Genomic DNA, 14869 nt, shown 5'->3' with positions numbered 1-14869 from the left:
AGTGCTGCCCTCAACTACATTTCTTCCATTTTAAGCACATCTGCTCTTACCCCATCTTCCTGCCACTCTACAGGGCTAAGGTTCCTCTTGTCCTCATCTACCACCCCTTCAGCCTCTACATCCAGCACATAATTCTCCAAAACTTCTGCCACCTCCAACAGGATTCTACCACTAAGCACGTCTTTCCCTCGCACCCACTTTCTGCTTTCTGCTGGGATCACGCCCTACACGACTCCCTTGTCCATTTGTCTCTCCCCACTGATCTTCCTCCTGGCACTTATCCTTGCCAGCGGAACAAGTGCTACACCTGACCCTGCACCTTCTCACTCATTACCATTCAGGGCTCCAAACAGTCCTTCCAGGTGAGGCGACACTTCAACTGTGAGTCTGTTAGGGTCATATTCTGTGTTTGGTGCTCCTGGTGTGGCCTCTTGTATATTGGTGAGACCTGATGCAGATTGGGAGACTGCTTTGCCGAGCATCTACGCTCTGTCTACCAGATCAAGTGGGATCTCCCAATGGCCACCCATTTTAATTCGACTTCCCATTCCGATATTTCCATCCATGGCCTCCGCCACTGTTGGGATAAGCCCACTTAGGCAGGAGGAACAACGCTGTGTAATCCATTTGGGTAGCTCCAACCTGATGGCATGAACATCCATTTCTCAAATGCCTCTCTTCTCCTCTCCCCCCCCCCCCCACTTCACCTTTTCCCTCTCTCATGTTATCTCCTTGCCTGCCCATCTCCTCCCTCTGGTGCTGCATCCTCCCTCTCAACCCCCATCCCTCCTTTTCCTTTCATCCATGGCCTTCTGTCTCTTTCACTAATCAACTTCCTAGCTCTTTGCTTCACCTCCCCACCACCCCCCCCCCCACAAGTTTCACCTATAGCCTAGCGTTTTTTTTCTCCAGTCCTGCCGAAGGGTTTCGAGCCAAAACACCGACTGTCCTTTTTTCCCCATAGATGCTACCTGGCCTGTTGAGTTCCTCCAACATTTTGTGTGTTTTGCTTGAATGCCTGATTGACCCTGTCTGGGTCGCCTGGATGAAGGTGTCTGATGTTGAACACCCAATGACCCCACATTACATCACTGATGGTGCGCATCCTAGGATGTATCTCACCATCGGGTAACATAAATTGTATGTACCCCAAATTGACGGTACCATGCAATGGGGTGAGTAGAGGAATTCATAGTTTCTGCAGGTGACATCGAGGAGATTGGAAACTGCAAAGCAGAAATTCTATAGCTAAGTCTTGGGAACCATGTCCATGTGACTAAGGCTGCACCCACACTACACCAGATAATTTTGAAAACAAAGCTTTTTCTCTTCGTTTTGACCCTCTGTCCACACTAAAGCGGCATTTTCATCTCCCGAAAACGGAGATTTTCAGAAACGGTCTCCAGAGTGAATAAATCTGAAAACGCCTAATATCTGTTGCAGTGTGTACGGGGTAACCCAGCTACTGCTTGTTCTTGAGCGGGAGAAATCCGTTTGTCAGTGACTAGGTGATGCTAAGCTTGTGTTTTCAAAATCAAAAAAACTGGAAGGAAATCAAAGAATGGGTTTTGCTCAAACTCGTTCTAGCATTTGATTAGATTTGCAATGACCCCTGCTCTCTACAGGCTCTTTTTGAAGGACATACTTCCAATTTCAACATTCAAAGTAAATTTATTATCAATGTACATGTATGTCAACATAAGCAACCCTGAGATACATTTCCTTATGGGCATTCACAGTCAATACAAAGAAACAATGGAATCAATGGAAAAACTGCTCACAAAGAAAGATGGACAAACAGCCCATATGCATAAAATGGCAAATTGTGTAAATACAAAAAAGAAAAACACAAAATAATAACAAACAAATAAGAAATAATGAGAACACATGTTGTAGAGCCCTTGAAAGTATTTCTGTAGTTTGTTGGATTATTTGAAGTGAAGTTATCCACACTGGTTCTGGAGCCTGATAGTTCAGGGGTGTAATAACATTCCTGAACCTGGCGGTGTGGCACCTTAAGGCACCAAATTTCCACTGCCTTCTCTAATTAGGGTTGGAAATGCAATCCCAGGCTAAAATCCAGACTACTATCCACTGTGGAAATGATTTTTCTAATCTAATACAATACTCCTGCACCTATTTTCTATGTTTCTATAGTCAAGGCCAGCTGGGAGTGTACTGCCAACCCTTGCAGATTGCGAAGAGGTGATGGATCTAGGCTAAGACCATGGGGAATGGGAGCAGAATTAGGCCATTCAGCCCATTGAGTCTGCTCTGCCATTCCACCATGGCTGATCCTGTATCCCACTCAATCCCATACACCTCGGTTCTCACCGTATCCTTTGATGCCCTGACTGATAAGGAAGTGATCAACTTCTGCCTTAAATATACCCACAGACTGGGCCTCCACCACAGTCTGTGACAGAGCATTCCACTGATTCACTGCTCTCTGGCTTAAAAAAAATCCTCCTTACTTCTGTTCTAAAAGGTCACCCCTGAATTTTGAGGTTGTGGCCTCTAGTTCTGGATACCCCCACCACACAAAATGTCCTCTCCACATCCACCCAATTTAGTTCTTTCAGCATTTTGGTAGGTTTCAATGAGATCCCCTCACATTCTTCTAAATTCCAGTGAGTACAGGCCCAAATCTGGCAAATGCTGCTCATGTTAACCCCTTCATTCCCAGAATCATCCTCATGAACCTCCACTGGCTTCTCCAATGATTAACACATCCGTTCTGAGATATGGGGCCCAAAACTGTTGACAATACTCCAAGTGCAACCTGACCAGTGTCTTATAAAGTCTCAGCATTATCTCCTTGCTTTTATATTCTATTCCCCTTGAAATAAATGCCAACATTGCATTTGCCTTCTTTACGACAGACTGAACCTGTAAATTAACCTTCTGGGAGTCTTACATGACTCCTAACTCTCTCTGCACCTCTGATGTTTGAACCTTCTCCCCATTTAGATAATAGTCCATTACTATTGTTCCTTTTACCAAAATGCATTAACGTATTTCCCAGCACTGTATTCCATATGCCATTTCTTTGTCCATTGTTCCAATTTGTCTGAGACCTGTAATCGCATTGCTTCCTCAGCACTACCAACCCCTCAACCTATCTTCTATTATAAGAAAACTTTGCCACAAAGCCATCAATTCCATTATCCAAATCATTGACAAGCATTATGAAAAGTAGTGGTCCCGATACTGACCCCCTGAGGAACACCAACAGCCAACCAGGTAAAGGCTCCTTTTATTCTCACTCACTGTCTCCAGCCCGTCAGCTATTCTGCTATCCATGCCGGTATCTTTCCTATAAGGCCAGAGGATTTTATCTTGTTAAGCAGCCTTGTGTGCGGCTCCTTATCAAATGCCTTTTGAAAATCCAAATGAATGACATCCACTGCCTCTCGTTTATCCAGGCTGCTTGTTACTTCCTTGAAGAACTCTTAACAGATTTGTCAGGCAAGATGTCCATTTACAGAAATCATGCTGACTTTGACTTGTTTATCATTGGTCTCCAAGTACCCTGAAACTTCATCCTTAATTTACTCCAGTACTTTCCCAACCACTGAGGTTGGGCTAACTGGCCTATAATTTCCTTTCTTCTGCCTTCCTCCCTTCTTAAAGAGTGGTGTGACATTTGCAATCTCCCATGCCAAAATCAAATGATTCTTGAAAAATCATGATGAATGCATCTGTTTTCTCTTCAGCAAGCTCAGTCAGGACTCTGGGATGTAGTACATCTGGTTCAGGTGACTTATCCACCTTAAAACCTTTGAGTTTGCCTAGTATTTCTTCCTTTGTAATAATAATGTCACTCACTCATACTCTCTGACAATCATAGACTTCTGGCACACTGCTAGTGTCTTCCACAGTGAAGACCGATGCAAAGTACCCATTAAGTTCATCTACCATTTCTTTATCCCCCATTACAAACGTTTGTCCGCTCTTGGACTGTATTCCTTGGAGTTTAGAAGAATGAGGGGAGACCTCATAGAAACATTTCGAATGTTAAAAGGCATGGACAGAGTGGATGTGGCAAAGTTGTTTCCCATGATGGGGGAGTCTAGTACAAGAGGGCATAACTTAAGGATTGAAGGGCGCCCATTCAGAACAGAAATGCGAAGAAATTTTTTTAGTCAGAAGGTGGTGAATCTATGGAATTTGTTGCCACGGGCAGCAGTAGAAGCCAAGTCATTGGGTGTATTTAAGGCAGAGATTGATAGGTATCTAAGTAGCCAGGGCATCAAGGGTTATGGTGAGAAGGCGGGGGAGTGGGATTAAATAGGAGAAAATGGATCAGCTCATGATAAAATGGTGGAGCAGACTCGATGGACCGAATGGCCTACTTCTGCTCCTTTGTCTAATGGCCTTATGGTATTATTACTACCTCACCAGCATCATTTTCCAGTGGTCCAATATCAACTCTCACCTTCCTTTTTTTTCTTTATATAAACTGGAAAAAAAATTCAGTATCCTGCTTTATACTATTGGCTAGTCTGACCTCAAATTTCTTCTTTTCCCTTATAGCTTTTTTTTAGTTGCCTTTTGTTGGATTTTAAGAGCCTCACAATCATCCAACTTCCCAGTCACTTTTGAAACTTCTTCCTCTGTGGAACATATCTGTCCTGCACCTTGTGAGCTATTCCCAGAAACTTCAGCCATCTCTGCTCTGCCATCATCCCGCCAGTATCCTCCTCCAGCCCACCTTGGTAAACTCCTCTCTCATGTCTCTAATTCCCTTTATTCCATTGCGATACTGATACATGTGACTTGTGTTTCTCCATCTCAAATTGCAGTATGATCTCAATCATATTATGATCACTGTCTCCTAAGGGTTCCTTCACATTAAGCTCCCTAATAAGATCCGGGATATTATACAACACCCAATCTAAGATGGCCTTTCTCCAAGTAGGCTCAAGCACAAGCTGCTCTAAAAGGTCATCTTGTAGGCATTTAACAAATTCCCTCTCTTGTGATCTGGCACCAAACTGATTTTCCCAATCCTATTGTATATTGAAGTCCCCCATAACAATTGTGTCATTACCCATATTACATGTCTTTTACAGCTCCCTCAACCCCACATTTTGGCTACTATTTGGAGGCTTGTATATAATTCCCATAATTTTTTTTTACCCGTACTGTTTCTTAAATCCACCCACAAAGATTCAACATTCTCTGATCCTCTGTCACCTCTATGTAAAGATATAATTCCATCTCTTACCAACAGAGCCACACCACTGCCTATGCCTTCCTGCCTGTCCTTTCAATTTAAAGTATATCCTTTGATATCAGTTATGACCTTCTGTCAGCCACGACTCAGTGATGCCCACGGCATCATACCGACCAATCTCTAATGCCAGCCCTTGCAGATTGCTGAGTGGTGATGGAGCTAATCTAATGGCAGTTGCGGTTTGCTGAGTGGTGATGGAGCTAGGCTAATGAGTTTTCTGGTTTGGAGTCAGGCTGTTCTTATTTGACTTTGCTAGTGGTATTGGATCTATCAAGTGGAGCAGTACAGTCACAGCTGACTTGCAGAGTTACCCTAGCAGACATATTGCTCCAGTGCATCAGCCTCGTTGCTTCAGTCATTCACGTTCAATTCTGATCCTTGGTGCTGTCTTTGTGGAGTTTGCATGTTCTCCCTATGACCACTGCTTTTCCTTCTGGTTATTTTACAGTGCTCCTCATGCTGAGTGGCAAGGGAATCAGGAAAATTGATGGGAATGTAGGAGAACACGTTGTAGGGAAATAAGTGAAATAGAAACAATGGGTTTTCTCATTGGCTGAACAATCGCTTCCTGCGTTGTAACTAAATGGAAATTATGAGAAGAGCATATGTTAAACTGCACATTGCTTTTGTCCAAAAATTTCTATCGGATTTGGTAACATCTATTGACTGAGTTTTAAAGTACTTGATGAATATGTATTTTGAGAGCTTTTGTAAATTTTGCTAATGTACTTTGTGACTTTCATCTTCCAGTAGGTCAGATGCCTGGTGCGGGGGCAATGGTGCCAGGACAACCAATGGCTGGCCGTATGATGCCCAATCTTCAGCCAAATATGTCCTCGGGTGCACCTTCCCATCCAAACCCAAGTATAGTTCCACCAACACTTGGTAACATGATGGGCCCACGAGCAGTGGCTGCCACCAACGGCATGTGTAAGTACTCTACAAAATCTTCCTCTTGAGTTTGGTATGCATTATTTGCTATACAGTACTTACATAATTTTGTATGATTGAAGATTACCAATATTGGTGAGGTTAATCAATTGGTAAACTAGATTATTATTATCACATGCACCAAGGTGCAGTGAAAATAGTACTCAGCTTTCATACAATCCATTACAACAGTGCCTTGAGGTAAAACAGTAATAAAGTGTAACAGTTACAGACAAAGTGTAGTGCAGGTAAACACAAACACAGGCGATTTACTCTGCACATCCAGAGTAAACACACAAAACGCTGGGGAAACTCAGGCAGCATCTTTGGAAATGAATAAGCAGTTGATGTTTTGGGTCAAGGGAGAACTAGCCAGAATGAAAAGGTGGGGGGAGGGTAAGGAGCACAAACTGGATGGTGATATGTAAAGCCAGGTGAGGGGTAATGGCGTAAGATTGGAGCCAGAGTGAGGAAGGGAAGAAGAGGGAAGGGAATTCTCTTTCAATTTCTCTCTCTCACATTCACCTAACCCAAAGTGTAGCCCGTGGACACCCACAAGGTCCCCATCTATGCCTGCCTTTTCGTTGGCTACGTCTAACAGTCCATATTCCAAGCATTCCTTGGTGATGCTCCCCAACTCTTTCTGCGCTACATTGATGACTGCATTGGTGCTGCTTCATCGTCTTCTGACGCTTCCACCATCTCTTGTGAAAAAGTACATAAATATAACTAAATAAATAAAAATAATAACGATGGTTGATAAATAAATAAATCAATTCTTTTCTCAGTTCCTTTGTTCCACCTCCATCTGTTCCCAGGATGATACTTTCCTTTCCGGAGCATTATAGATGTCTTCTGTCAAAGAACAGAGTTTTGCTTCCTTCACCATTGCTGCCATCACCACAGCATTTCACGAACGTCCACACTCACCCATCTTCCCGCCGCTTTAACAGGGATGGAGCTCCTCGTGGCCTCACCTACCACCCCATGAGCCTCTGCATCCATCACATCATTCTCCATGACTTCTGGCATCTTTAATGGGACCCTACCACCAAACACATCTTTACCTCCCTTCCACTCTCTGGTTTCCCCAGGTGATCACTCCTTTTGTGATTCCCTTGCCAGTTTATCCCTCCTTCAGTTGTAAATCGTTGACCATATCCAGTGTTCCAGGTTAGGGCTCCACTAAATTGGTGAGTCCCAATGCCGATTGAGGGACCACTTTGTCAAACACCTTTGCTGTATCCACAAAAAGCAGGATGTCCCAGTAACCATCCATTTTAATTCCCATTCCAAGATGTCGGTCTCCTCTACTATTTAACCAATTTCCCCCTGGGATCAATAAAGTATGATTACGACTATCATGAAGAGGCCACTCTCAGTTCTGTCTGGATAGCTTCCGAGCTGATGTCATGAGTGTAGATTTCTCTAAATTCTAGTAATTTTTTTCACCTTCTCCCTTCCCTGTTCCCACTCTGGTTCGCTTCTTACCTCTTCTCCTCTTCTCACCTGCCTATCACCTTTCCCTGGTGTCCCACCTCCTTTCCCTTCTCCATTTGTCCACTCTCCCCTCCTATCAGAATCCTTTTTTGCCAATCCTTTACCTTTTCAACCTATCACCCCTCCGGTAAGATGGCAGTGCATTCAACCAAAGAGTTGTCCATTTTAAGTTTATTTTTTACGGTAGTAAGACCCTACTGAACATTAAGAACTTAAGGTACCTTCAGATGTTCCAACCGGCGAGTTTGTTGGCAGAGAACTGGAAGGAGCCGGACAGTGTGGATTGTGCCACTGCCCACATTAGAGACACGTCCAAGGAGTTGGTGTACAAAGATGGTATGCAGTCTAATAGCAAGTTCTCATCTTAGTTCTCATCTTAGTCCTGTGATCGCGAGACCCTGGACATTGTTAATGTAGAACGCTGCCAGTCCACTTCGCTGATATATCGGTGGACGGCAGTGGAGCTGCATGGCCTCAGCCATAGTGAGGATTGGGCCTCAAGCGGCAGAGTTGCCTGTTTACAGCTGCTCAGGAGTGGGGTGTTGGAGTTGATGCTCTCCACCAGAGTGGTGTGACATCCAAGCTGAAGTTGGTGTCCCTCCTCATCTGTTCAGCAGAGAACAAGCTGTATAGTGTTTGGCTGCAACATTCATAGACTCAGGGTCTGAGACTATCTGTGTGTGACTGTATTTCTCTGTACTTATCTGTGCTTTATGTGCCTTGAACTGTGTGACTGTCAGTACTGTTTTCCACCTTGGCCCAGGAGCTAACACTGCTTTGTTTGGCCGTATTCATGAATATCCATGTAGGTTGAATGACAATTGACCTTGAACTTGAACACCTGCTAGTTTGTCCAACTTCCCCTCCTTCCACCTTATTCTGGCTTCTACCCCCGTTCCTTTCCAGTCCCAATAAAGGGTCTCAATCTAAACCATCAACTGTTTATTCCTCACCATAGATGCTGGCTGACCTACTGAGTTCCTCCACCAATATGTAAGTGCAAGTAAACAATAAAATAGAAAATCATGAGTTATATTGTGAGGTCAGAGTCCATCGTATCGTACTAGGGAACTAGTTAATAGCCTTAGGGCAGATGCAATCTCCTGTTATGTGGGTGGTGTTCACTTACTGTTCAGAAAGTCAGAAGGCAATGGGATCCAGGGAAATTTGGCCAGGTGGATTCAGAATTGGCTTGCCTGCAGAAGGCAGAGGATCGTGATGGAGGGAGTACATTCGGATTGGAGGGTTGTGACTAGTGGTGTCCCACAAGGATCGGTTCTGGGACCTCTACTTTTTGTGATTTTTATTAACAACCTGGATGTGGGGGTAGAAAGGTGGGGTTGGCAAGTTTGCAGACAACACAAAGGTTGGTGGTGTTGTAGATAGTGTAGAGGATTGTCAAAGATTGCAGGGAGACATTGATAGGATGCAAAAGTGGGTTGAGAAGTGGCAGATGGAGTACAACCTGGAGAAGTGTGAGGTGGTACACTTTGGAAGGCAAACTCCAAGGCAGAGTACAAAGTAAATGGCAGGATACTTGATAGTGTGGAGGAGCAGAGCGATCTCGGAGTACATGTCCACAGATCCCTGAAAGTTGCCTCACAGGTAGATAGGGTAGTTAAGAAAGCTTATGGGGTGTTAGCTTTCATAAGTCAATGGAGAGAATTTAAGAGTCACGAGGTAGTGATGCAGCTCTATAAAACTCTGGTTAGGCCACACTTGGAGTACTGTGTCCAGTTCTGGTCACCTCACTATGGGAAGGATGTGGAAGCATTGGAAAGGGTACAGAGGAGATTTACCAGGATGCTGCCTGGTTTAGAGAGTATGCATTATGATAAGAGATTAAGGGAGCTAGGGCTTTACTCTCTGGAGAGGAGGAGGATGAGAGGAGACATGATAGAGGTGTACAAGATAATAAGAGGAATAGATAGAGTGGATAGCCAGCGCCTCTTCTCCAGGGCACCACTGCTCAATACAAGAGGACATGGCTTTAAGGTAAGGGGTGGGAAGTTCAAGGGGGATATTAGAGGAAGATTTTTTACTCAGAGAGTGGTTGGTGTGTGGAATGCACTGCCTGAGTCAGTGGTGGAGGCAGATATACTAGTGAAGTTTAAGAGACTACTAGACAGGTATATGGAGGAATTTAAGGTGGGGGTTTATATGGGAGGCAGGGTTTGAGGGTCGGCGCAACATTGTGGGCAGAAGGGCCTGTACTGTGCTGTACTCTGCTATGTTCTATGTTTGGTCTGGTGGTGTGTGCTTTCCAACTTTTGTATTTTCTACCCAACGAGGGGTAGGGGAAGAGAGAACGTCTGGGGTGGGTGGGGTCCTCGATTATACTGGCTGCTTTACTGCAGTAGTAAGAAATGTATATAGGATCCACAGTGGGGAGGCTGGTTTCTGTGATATGCAGAGCTGTGTCCACAACTCTGCAGTCTCTTGCGGTCACCTGCAGAAAAGTTGCCATACCAAACCGTGATGCATCCAGATAGGGTGTTCTCTCTGGTACATTGATTAAAAATCGGTCACATTCGAAGGAGACTTGCCAAATTGCTTTTGCCTCCTGAAGAAAGTGATGGAATAGTCTGAGCTCCTTGTTCTTCAGACTAATAATAAATAAATTGACCAAAGAGGTAAGAGATATTTTGTCAATTGTAATGAATGTTGTAGAAAGAACTGCAAGGGTACATAAGGAACTACATGGAACGATGCAGAGGCAAGCCATATAAATATCACCATAAGATATGGGAGCAGAATTAGGCCATTTGGCCCATTGCACCTGCTCTGTCATTCCATCATCACTGAGTTGTTATCCCTCCCAATTCCATTCTCCTGTAGCCTTTGACACCCTGACTAATCAAGAACCCTATGGAGCTCGGAATCAAATTCCGCTTTAAATATACCCAGTGACTTAGCCACAACAGCCATCTGTGACAATGAATTCCACAGATTTACCACCCTCTGGCTAAAGAATTCCTTCTCATCTCTGTTCTAAATTGACATCCTCTAGTCTGAGGCTATGCTGCCTGGTCCTAGACTTGCCCACTATAGAAAACATCCTCCCTTTATCCACTTTATCCAGCCCTTTCAATATTCAGTAGGTTTCAATGAGATCCTCTCCCATTCTTCTCAGCTCCAGTGGGTATACTCCTAGAGCCATCAAATGCTTCTCATAGTTTAACCCTTTCATTCCCAGAATAATTCTCATGAACCTCCTCTGTACCCTGTCCAATGCCAGCACACCTTTTAGGTAAGGGCCCAAACCTGCTCTCAATACTCCCAAGTACAGTCTGGCCAGTACCTTATAAAGCCCAAGCATTACATCCTCACTGCACGAAGACTCCCAAATCCCTTTGCACCTCAGAATTTTGAATTTTTTCCCCATTTAGAAAATAGTCTATGCTTTTCTTCCTTCTTTCAGAGTGCACGACCATACACTTGACGGCACTGTATTCCATCTGACACTTTGCCCTTTCTCCTAACCTAAGTCCTTCTGCAACCTCTCTGCTTCCTCAGCATTACCTGCCCCTCCACCTATCTTCGTATTGTCTGCAAACTTGGCCACAAAACATCAATTTCATTATCCAAATCATTGGCACGTTGCATAAAAAGAAGTGGTCTCAACACAGATCCCTGTGAATACTAGTCACTAACAGCCAATCCCAAAAGGATCTCTTTGGCTGGAGGCAAAGAGTGGGAACAATCAGCCAATGCTCTATCCATGTGACTATTTTTCCTGTAATACCATGGGTTCTTATCTTGTTCAGCAGCCTCATCTTGTTTAGAAAGATATTACAAAAGATTTTTCATAAAAAACGCTGCCCCTGCACTTGCTATTCATTCATTTCCTTTCTAAAAGGCTCGCTCAGTCAACCCCTGCTAGATACTGCCTAATTTTTCCACTCTTCTATTTATCCCTCTTCTGATATCTCATTTTTATCATCATAATTGAGTTTTTAATTGAAAGAGGACACTGATCTCTGATCTTATGTGCAATAAGATATATTTAAAAAAAGTGAGGTAGTAATCATGGGTTCTTTGTCCATTCAGAACACTGATGGCGGTGGGGAAGAAGCTGTTCTTGAAATATTGAGTGAGTGCTTTCAGGCTCCTGTACCTCCTTCCTGATGGTGGTAATGAGAACAGGGCATGCCCTGGGTGATGGGGGTCCTTAATGACAGAGACCACCCTTATAAGACATCACTTTTTGCAGATGTCCTCAACCACTTGATGGAAGCAGAGAGTCGTGATGTTAAATGATGATCCTGTTAATTGTGCAGTGAATGTGAGTCAATTGGGGTAATCTTGGAATTTTTGGAAAATGAATCATATGGGTGAATTGCTTTATTTTCCCCCCTTTTGAACATGTTGTTATTTTATGTTAAAAACTTGATCTTGTCTTTTTGATTTCACAGATCAAAGCCCAGCTGTACAGGCAGATTCTGTGGTGGTTCCCACAACAACAGCAGCAGCACAGGCAGCTCCGTAACCATGGAGACTTAATAGGCAATGATCACTCTCTGTAACCAGGGATACTGTCAGTAGGCGACGATCAGTCTCCGTAACCAGGGATACTGTCAGTAGGCGACGATCAGTAAAACCCAAAAAACCGTCTCCTACATTTCTATCCAGCTACCTCCCTTCTTGAAAACAGCAAGTTCCAAAATGTTTTCCTCTATTTTGATTCTGCTCTCCCTTTTTATTGCATTTTTCTTCTTTTTGGAGAATAGAATTTGGAGAAAATTAAAACATTTTAATCACTTTTTCCACAAAAAACAGTTGTTAATTGTCTCTCATTTTGGTGTGTTTCATGTTGGCTGAGTTCTTCCCTAATTCCATCCCCACATCTTTGTGAAACATATTGGGTTGTTTATTCGTTGCAGAGAGTGTCTTTCTCACCTTGAAAGCATTCCTTCTTGGATACCAGTTACTCTTCCCTCTTCTGGTATCTCATTCTCATCATCATAATTGGGTTTTTAGTTGCAAGAGAACACTAGCTGAGACTGATCTCTTACTGCCTGGCTTGCTGCCCAGTGTTAGTGCTCCAATCAGGGACTGACATCAGGGTAGAACACAAAACATAGAAATCTACAGCACATTACAACCCCTACGGCCCATAATATTATGCTGACCATGTAATCTACTCTAGAAACTGCCTAGAATTCCCCTACCTCACAGCCATCTATTTTTCTAAGCTCCAGGTACCTATCTAAGAGGCTCTTAAAAGACCCTATTGTATCGTCACTGGCAATGCATTTCATGCACCCACCACTCTGTGTGGAAAAACTTACCCCTCAGTTGTGTAAATTTCTATTAAATATCCTCTCAAATTTCTGTGTTTCAAGGAATAAAGCCCTAACCTATAACTCAGGTCCTCCAGGCCCAGCAACATCCTTGTACATTTTCTTTTTACTCTTTCAACCTTATTTGCATCTTTCCTGTAGGTATGTGACAAAACTGGCTAAACATCTTGTACAACTTCAACATAACATTCCATCTCCTGTACTCAGTACGTTGATTTATGAAGGCCAACGTGCCAAAAGCTTTCTTTACAACCCTATCTACCTATGATGTCACTTTCAACAAATGATGAACCTGTCTTCCAAGAGCACAGTATTCCAAGTGGGGTCTGACCAGAGTAGGTCAAATATGATGGCAAAATATTGTATTAATGTAAGACTCTTGGCAGTGTGGAGGATCAGAGGAACCTTAGGGTCCAAGTTCATAGGACACTCAAAACTCCTACGCTGGTTAACTCTGTGGTTAAGAAGGCATATGCTGCATTGGCCTTCGTCAACTGTGGGATTGAGTTTAAGAGCTGAGAGGTAATTTTACAGCTATATAGGACCCTGGTCAGACCCCACTTGGAGTACTGTGCTCAGTTCTGGTCACCTCACCACAGGAAGGATATAGAAACCATAGAAAGGGTGCAGAGGAGATTTACAAGGATGTTGCCTGGATTGGGGAGCATGCCTTATGAAAATAGGTTGATTGAACTCAGCCTTTTCTCCTTGGAGCAGCGGAGGATGAGAGGTGACCTGATAGAGGTGTATAAGATGATGAGAGGCATTGATCGTGTGGATAGTCAGAGGCTTTTTCCCAGGGCTGAAATGGCTAGCACGAGAGGGCACAGTTTTAAGGTGCTTGGAAGTAGGTACAGAGGAGATGTCAGGGGTAAGTTGTTTTTTTTTTATACACAGATTGGTGAGTGCATAGAATGGGCAATGGTGGTGGAGGCAGATATGATGGGGTCTTTTGAGAGACTCCTGGATAGGAACATGGAGCTTAGAAAAATAGAGGGCTATGGGTAACTCTGGGTAAGTGCATATTCGGCACAGCATTCTGGACCAAAGGGCCTGTATTGTGCTGTAGGTTTTCTGTGTTTTAATGAAATCCTGCTATAACCTTTGACAGCCCTCCACACTATCCACATCTCCCCCAATCTTCGTGTCATCCATTAGTTTACTTAACCCATCCCTCCACTTCCTCATCCAGGTCATTTATAAAAATCATGAAGAGAAGGGGTCCCAGAACAGATCCACTGGTCTCCGACCTCCATGCAGAATATGACCTGTCTACAACCTCTCTTTGCCTTCTGTGGGCAAGCCAGTTCTGGATCCACAAAGCAATGCCTCCTTACTTTCTCAATAAGCTTTGCATGGGGTACCTTGTCAAATGCTTTGCTGAAATCCACATACAGTACTCTTAACTTCATCATTGTGTTTAGTCACATCCTCAAAAAGTTCAGTCAGGCTCATATGGCATGACCTGCCTTTGACAAAGCCATGCTGACAATTCCTAATCATATTATGCCTCTCCAAATGTTCATAAATCCTGCCTCTCAGGATTTTCTCCATCAAATTACCAACCAATGAAGTAAGGCTCACTGCTCTATAATTTACTGGGATTTCTCTACTCCCTTTCTTGAATAAGGGAACAGCATCTGCAACCCTCCGATCCTCTGGAACGACATTAATGATGCAAAGATCATTGCCAGAAGCTCAGTAATCTTCTCCCTCACCTCATACCTCATCCGGTCCCGGTGACATATCCAACTTGATGCTTTCCAAAATCTCCAGCACATCCTCTTCCTTAATGTATCTATATTCAAGCTTTTCAGTCCGCTGTAAGTCATCCCTACAATCACCAAGATCCTTTTCCGTAGTGAATACTGAAGTAAAGTATTCATTAAGTACCTCT

General features: G+C 43.6%; 1 protein-coding gene across 4 annotated transcripts in view; it reads left to right on the top strand.

Annotated features, from left to right (window-relative positions):
* smarcc1a (SWI/SNF related, matrix associated, actin dependent regulator of chromatin, subfamily c, member 1a) overlaps positions 1-12443 on the top strand; it is a 212655-nt gene extending 200212 nt beyond the window's left edge. For 3 of the 4 annotated variants that reach the window (XM_063067509.1, XM_063067500.1, XM_063067494.1), the window contains exons 27-28: positions 5990-6169; positions 12085-12443. In XM_063067509.1, the coding sequence (XP_062923579.1) occupies positions 5990-6169; positions 12085-12158 (254 nt within the window). In that variant the 3' untranslated portion in view covers positions 12159-12443. The remainder of the gene's footprint in view (positions 1-5989; positions 6170-12084) is intronic. The other variant, XM_063067505.1, reaches the window with a different exon arrangement.
* The last annotated feature ends 2426 nt before the right edge of the window (positions 12444-14869 follow it).

This window comes from Mobula hypostoma, chromosome 1 (genome assembly GCF_963921235.1).
Source record: "Mobula hypostoma chromosome 1, sMobHyp1.1, whole genome shotgun sequence".
Taxonomy (NCBI): Eukaryota; Metazoa; Chordata; class Chondrichthyes; order Myliobatiformes; family Myliobatidae; genus Mobula; species Mobula hypostoma.
The sequence above is the reverse complement of the archived record's forward strand: the minus strand, read 5'-3'. Positions and strand labels throughout refer to the sequence as shown.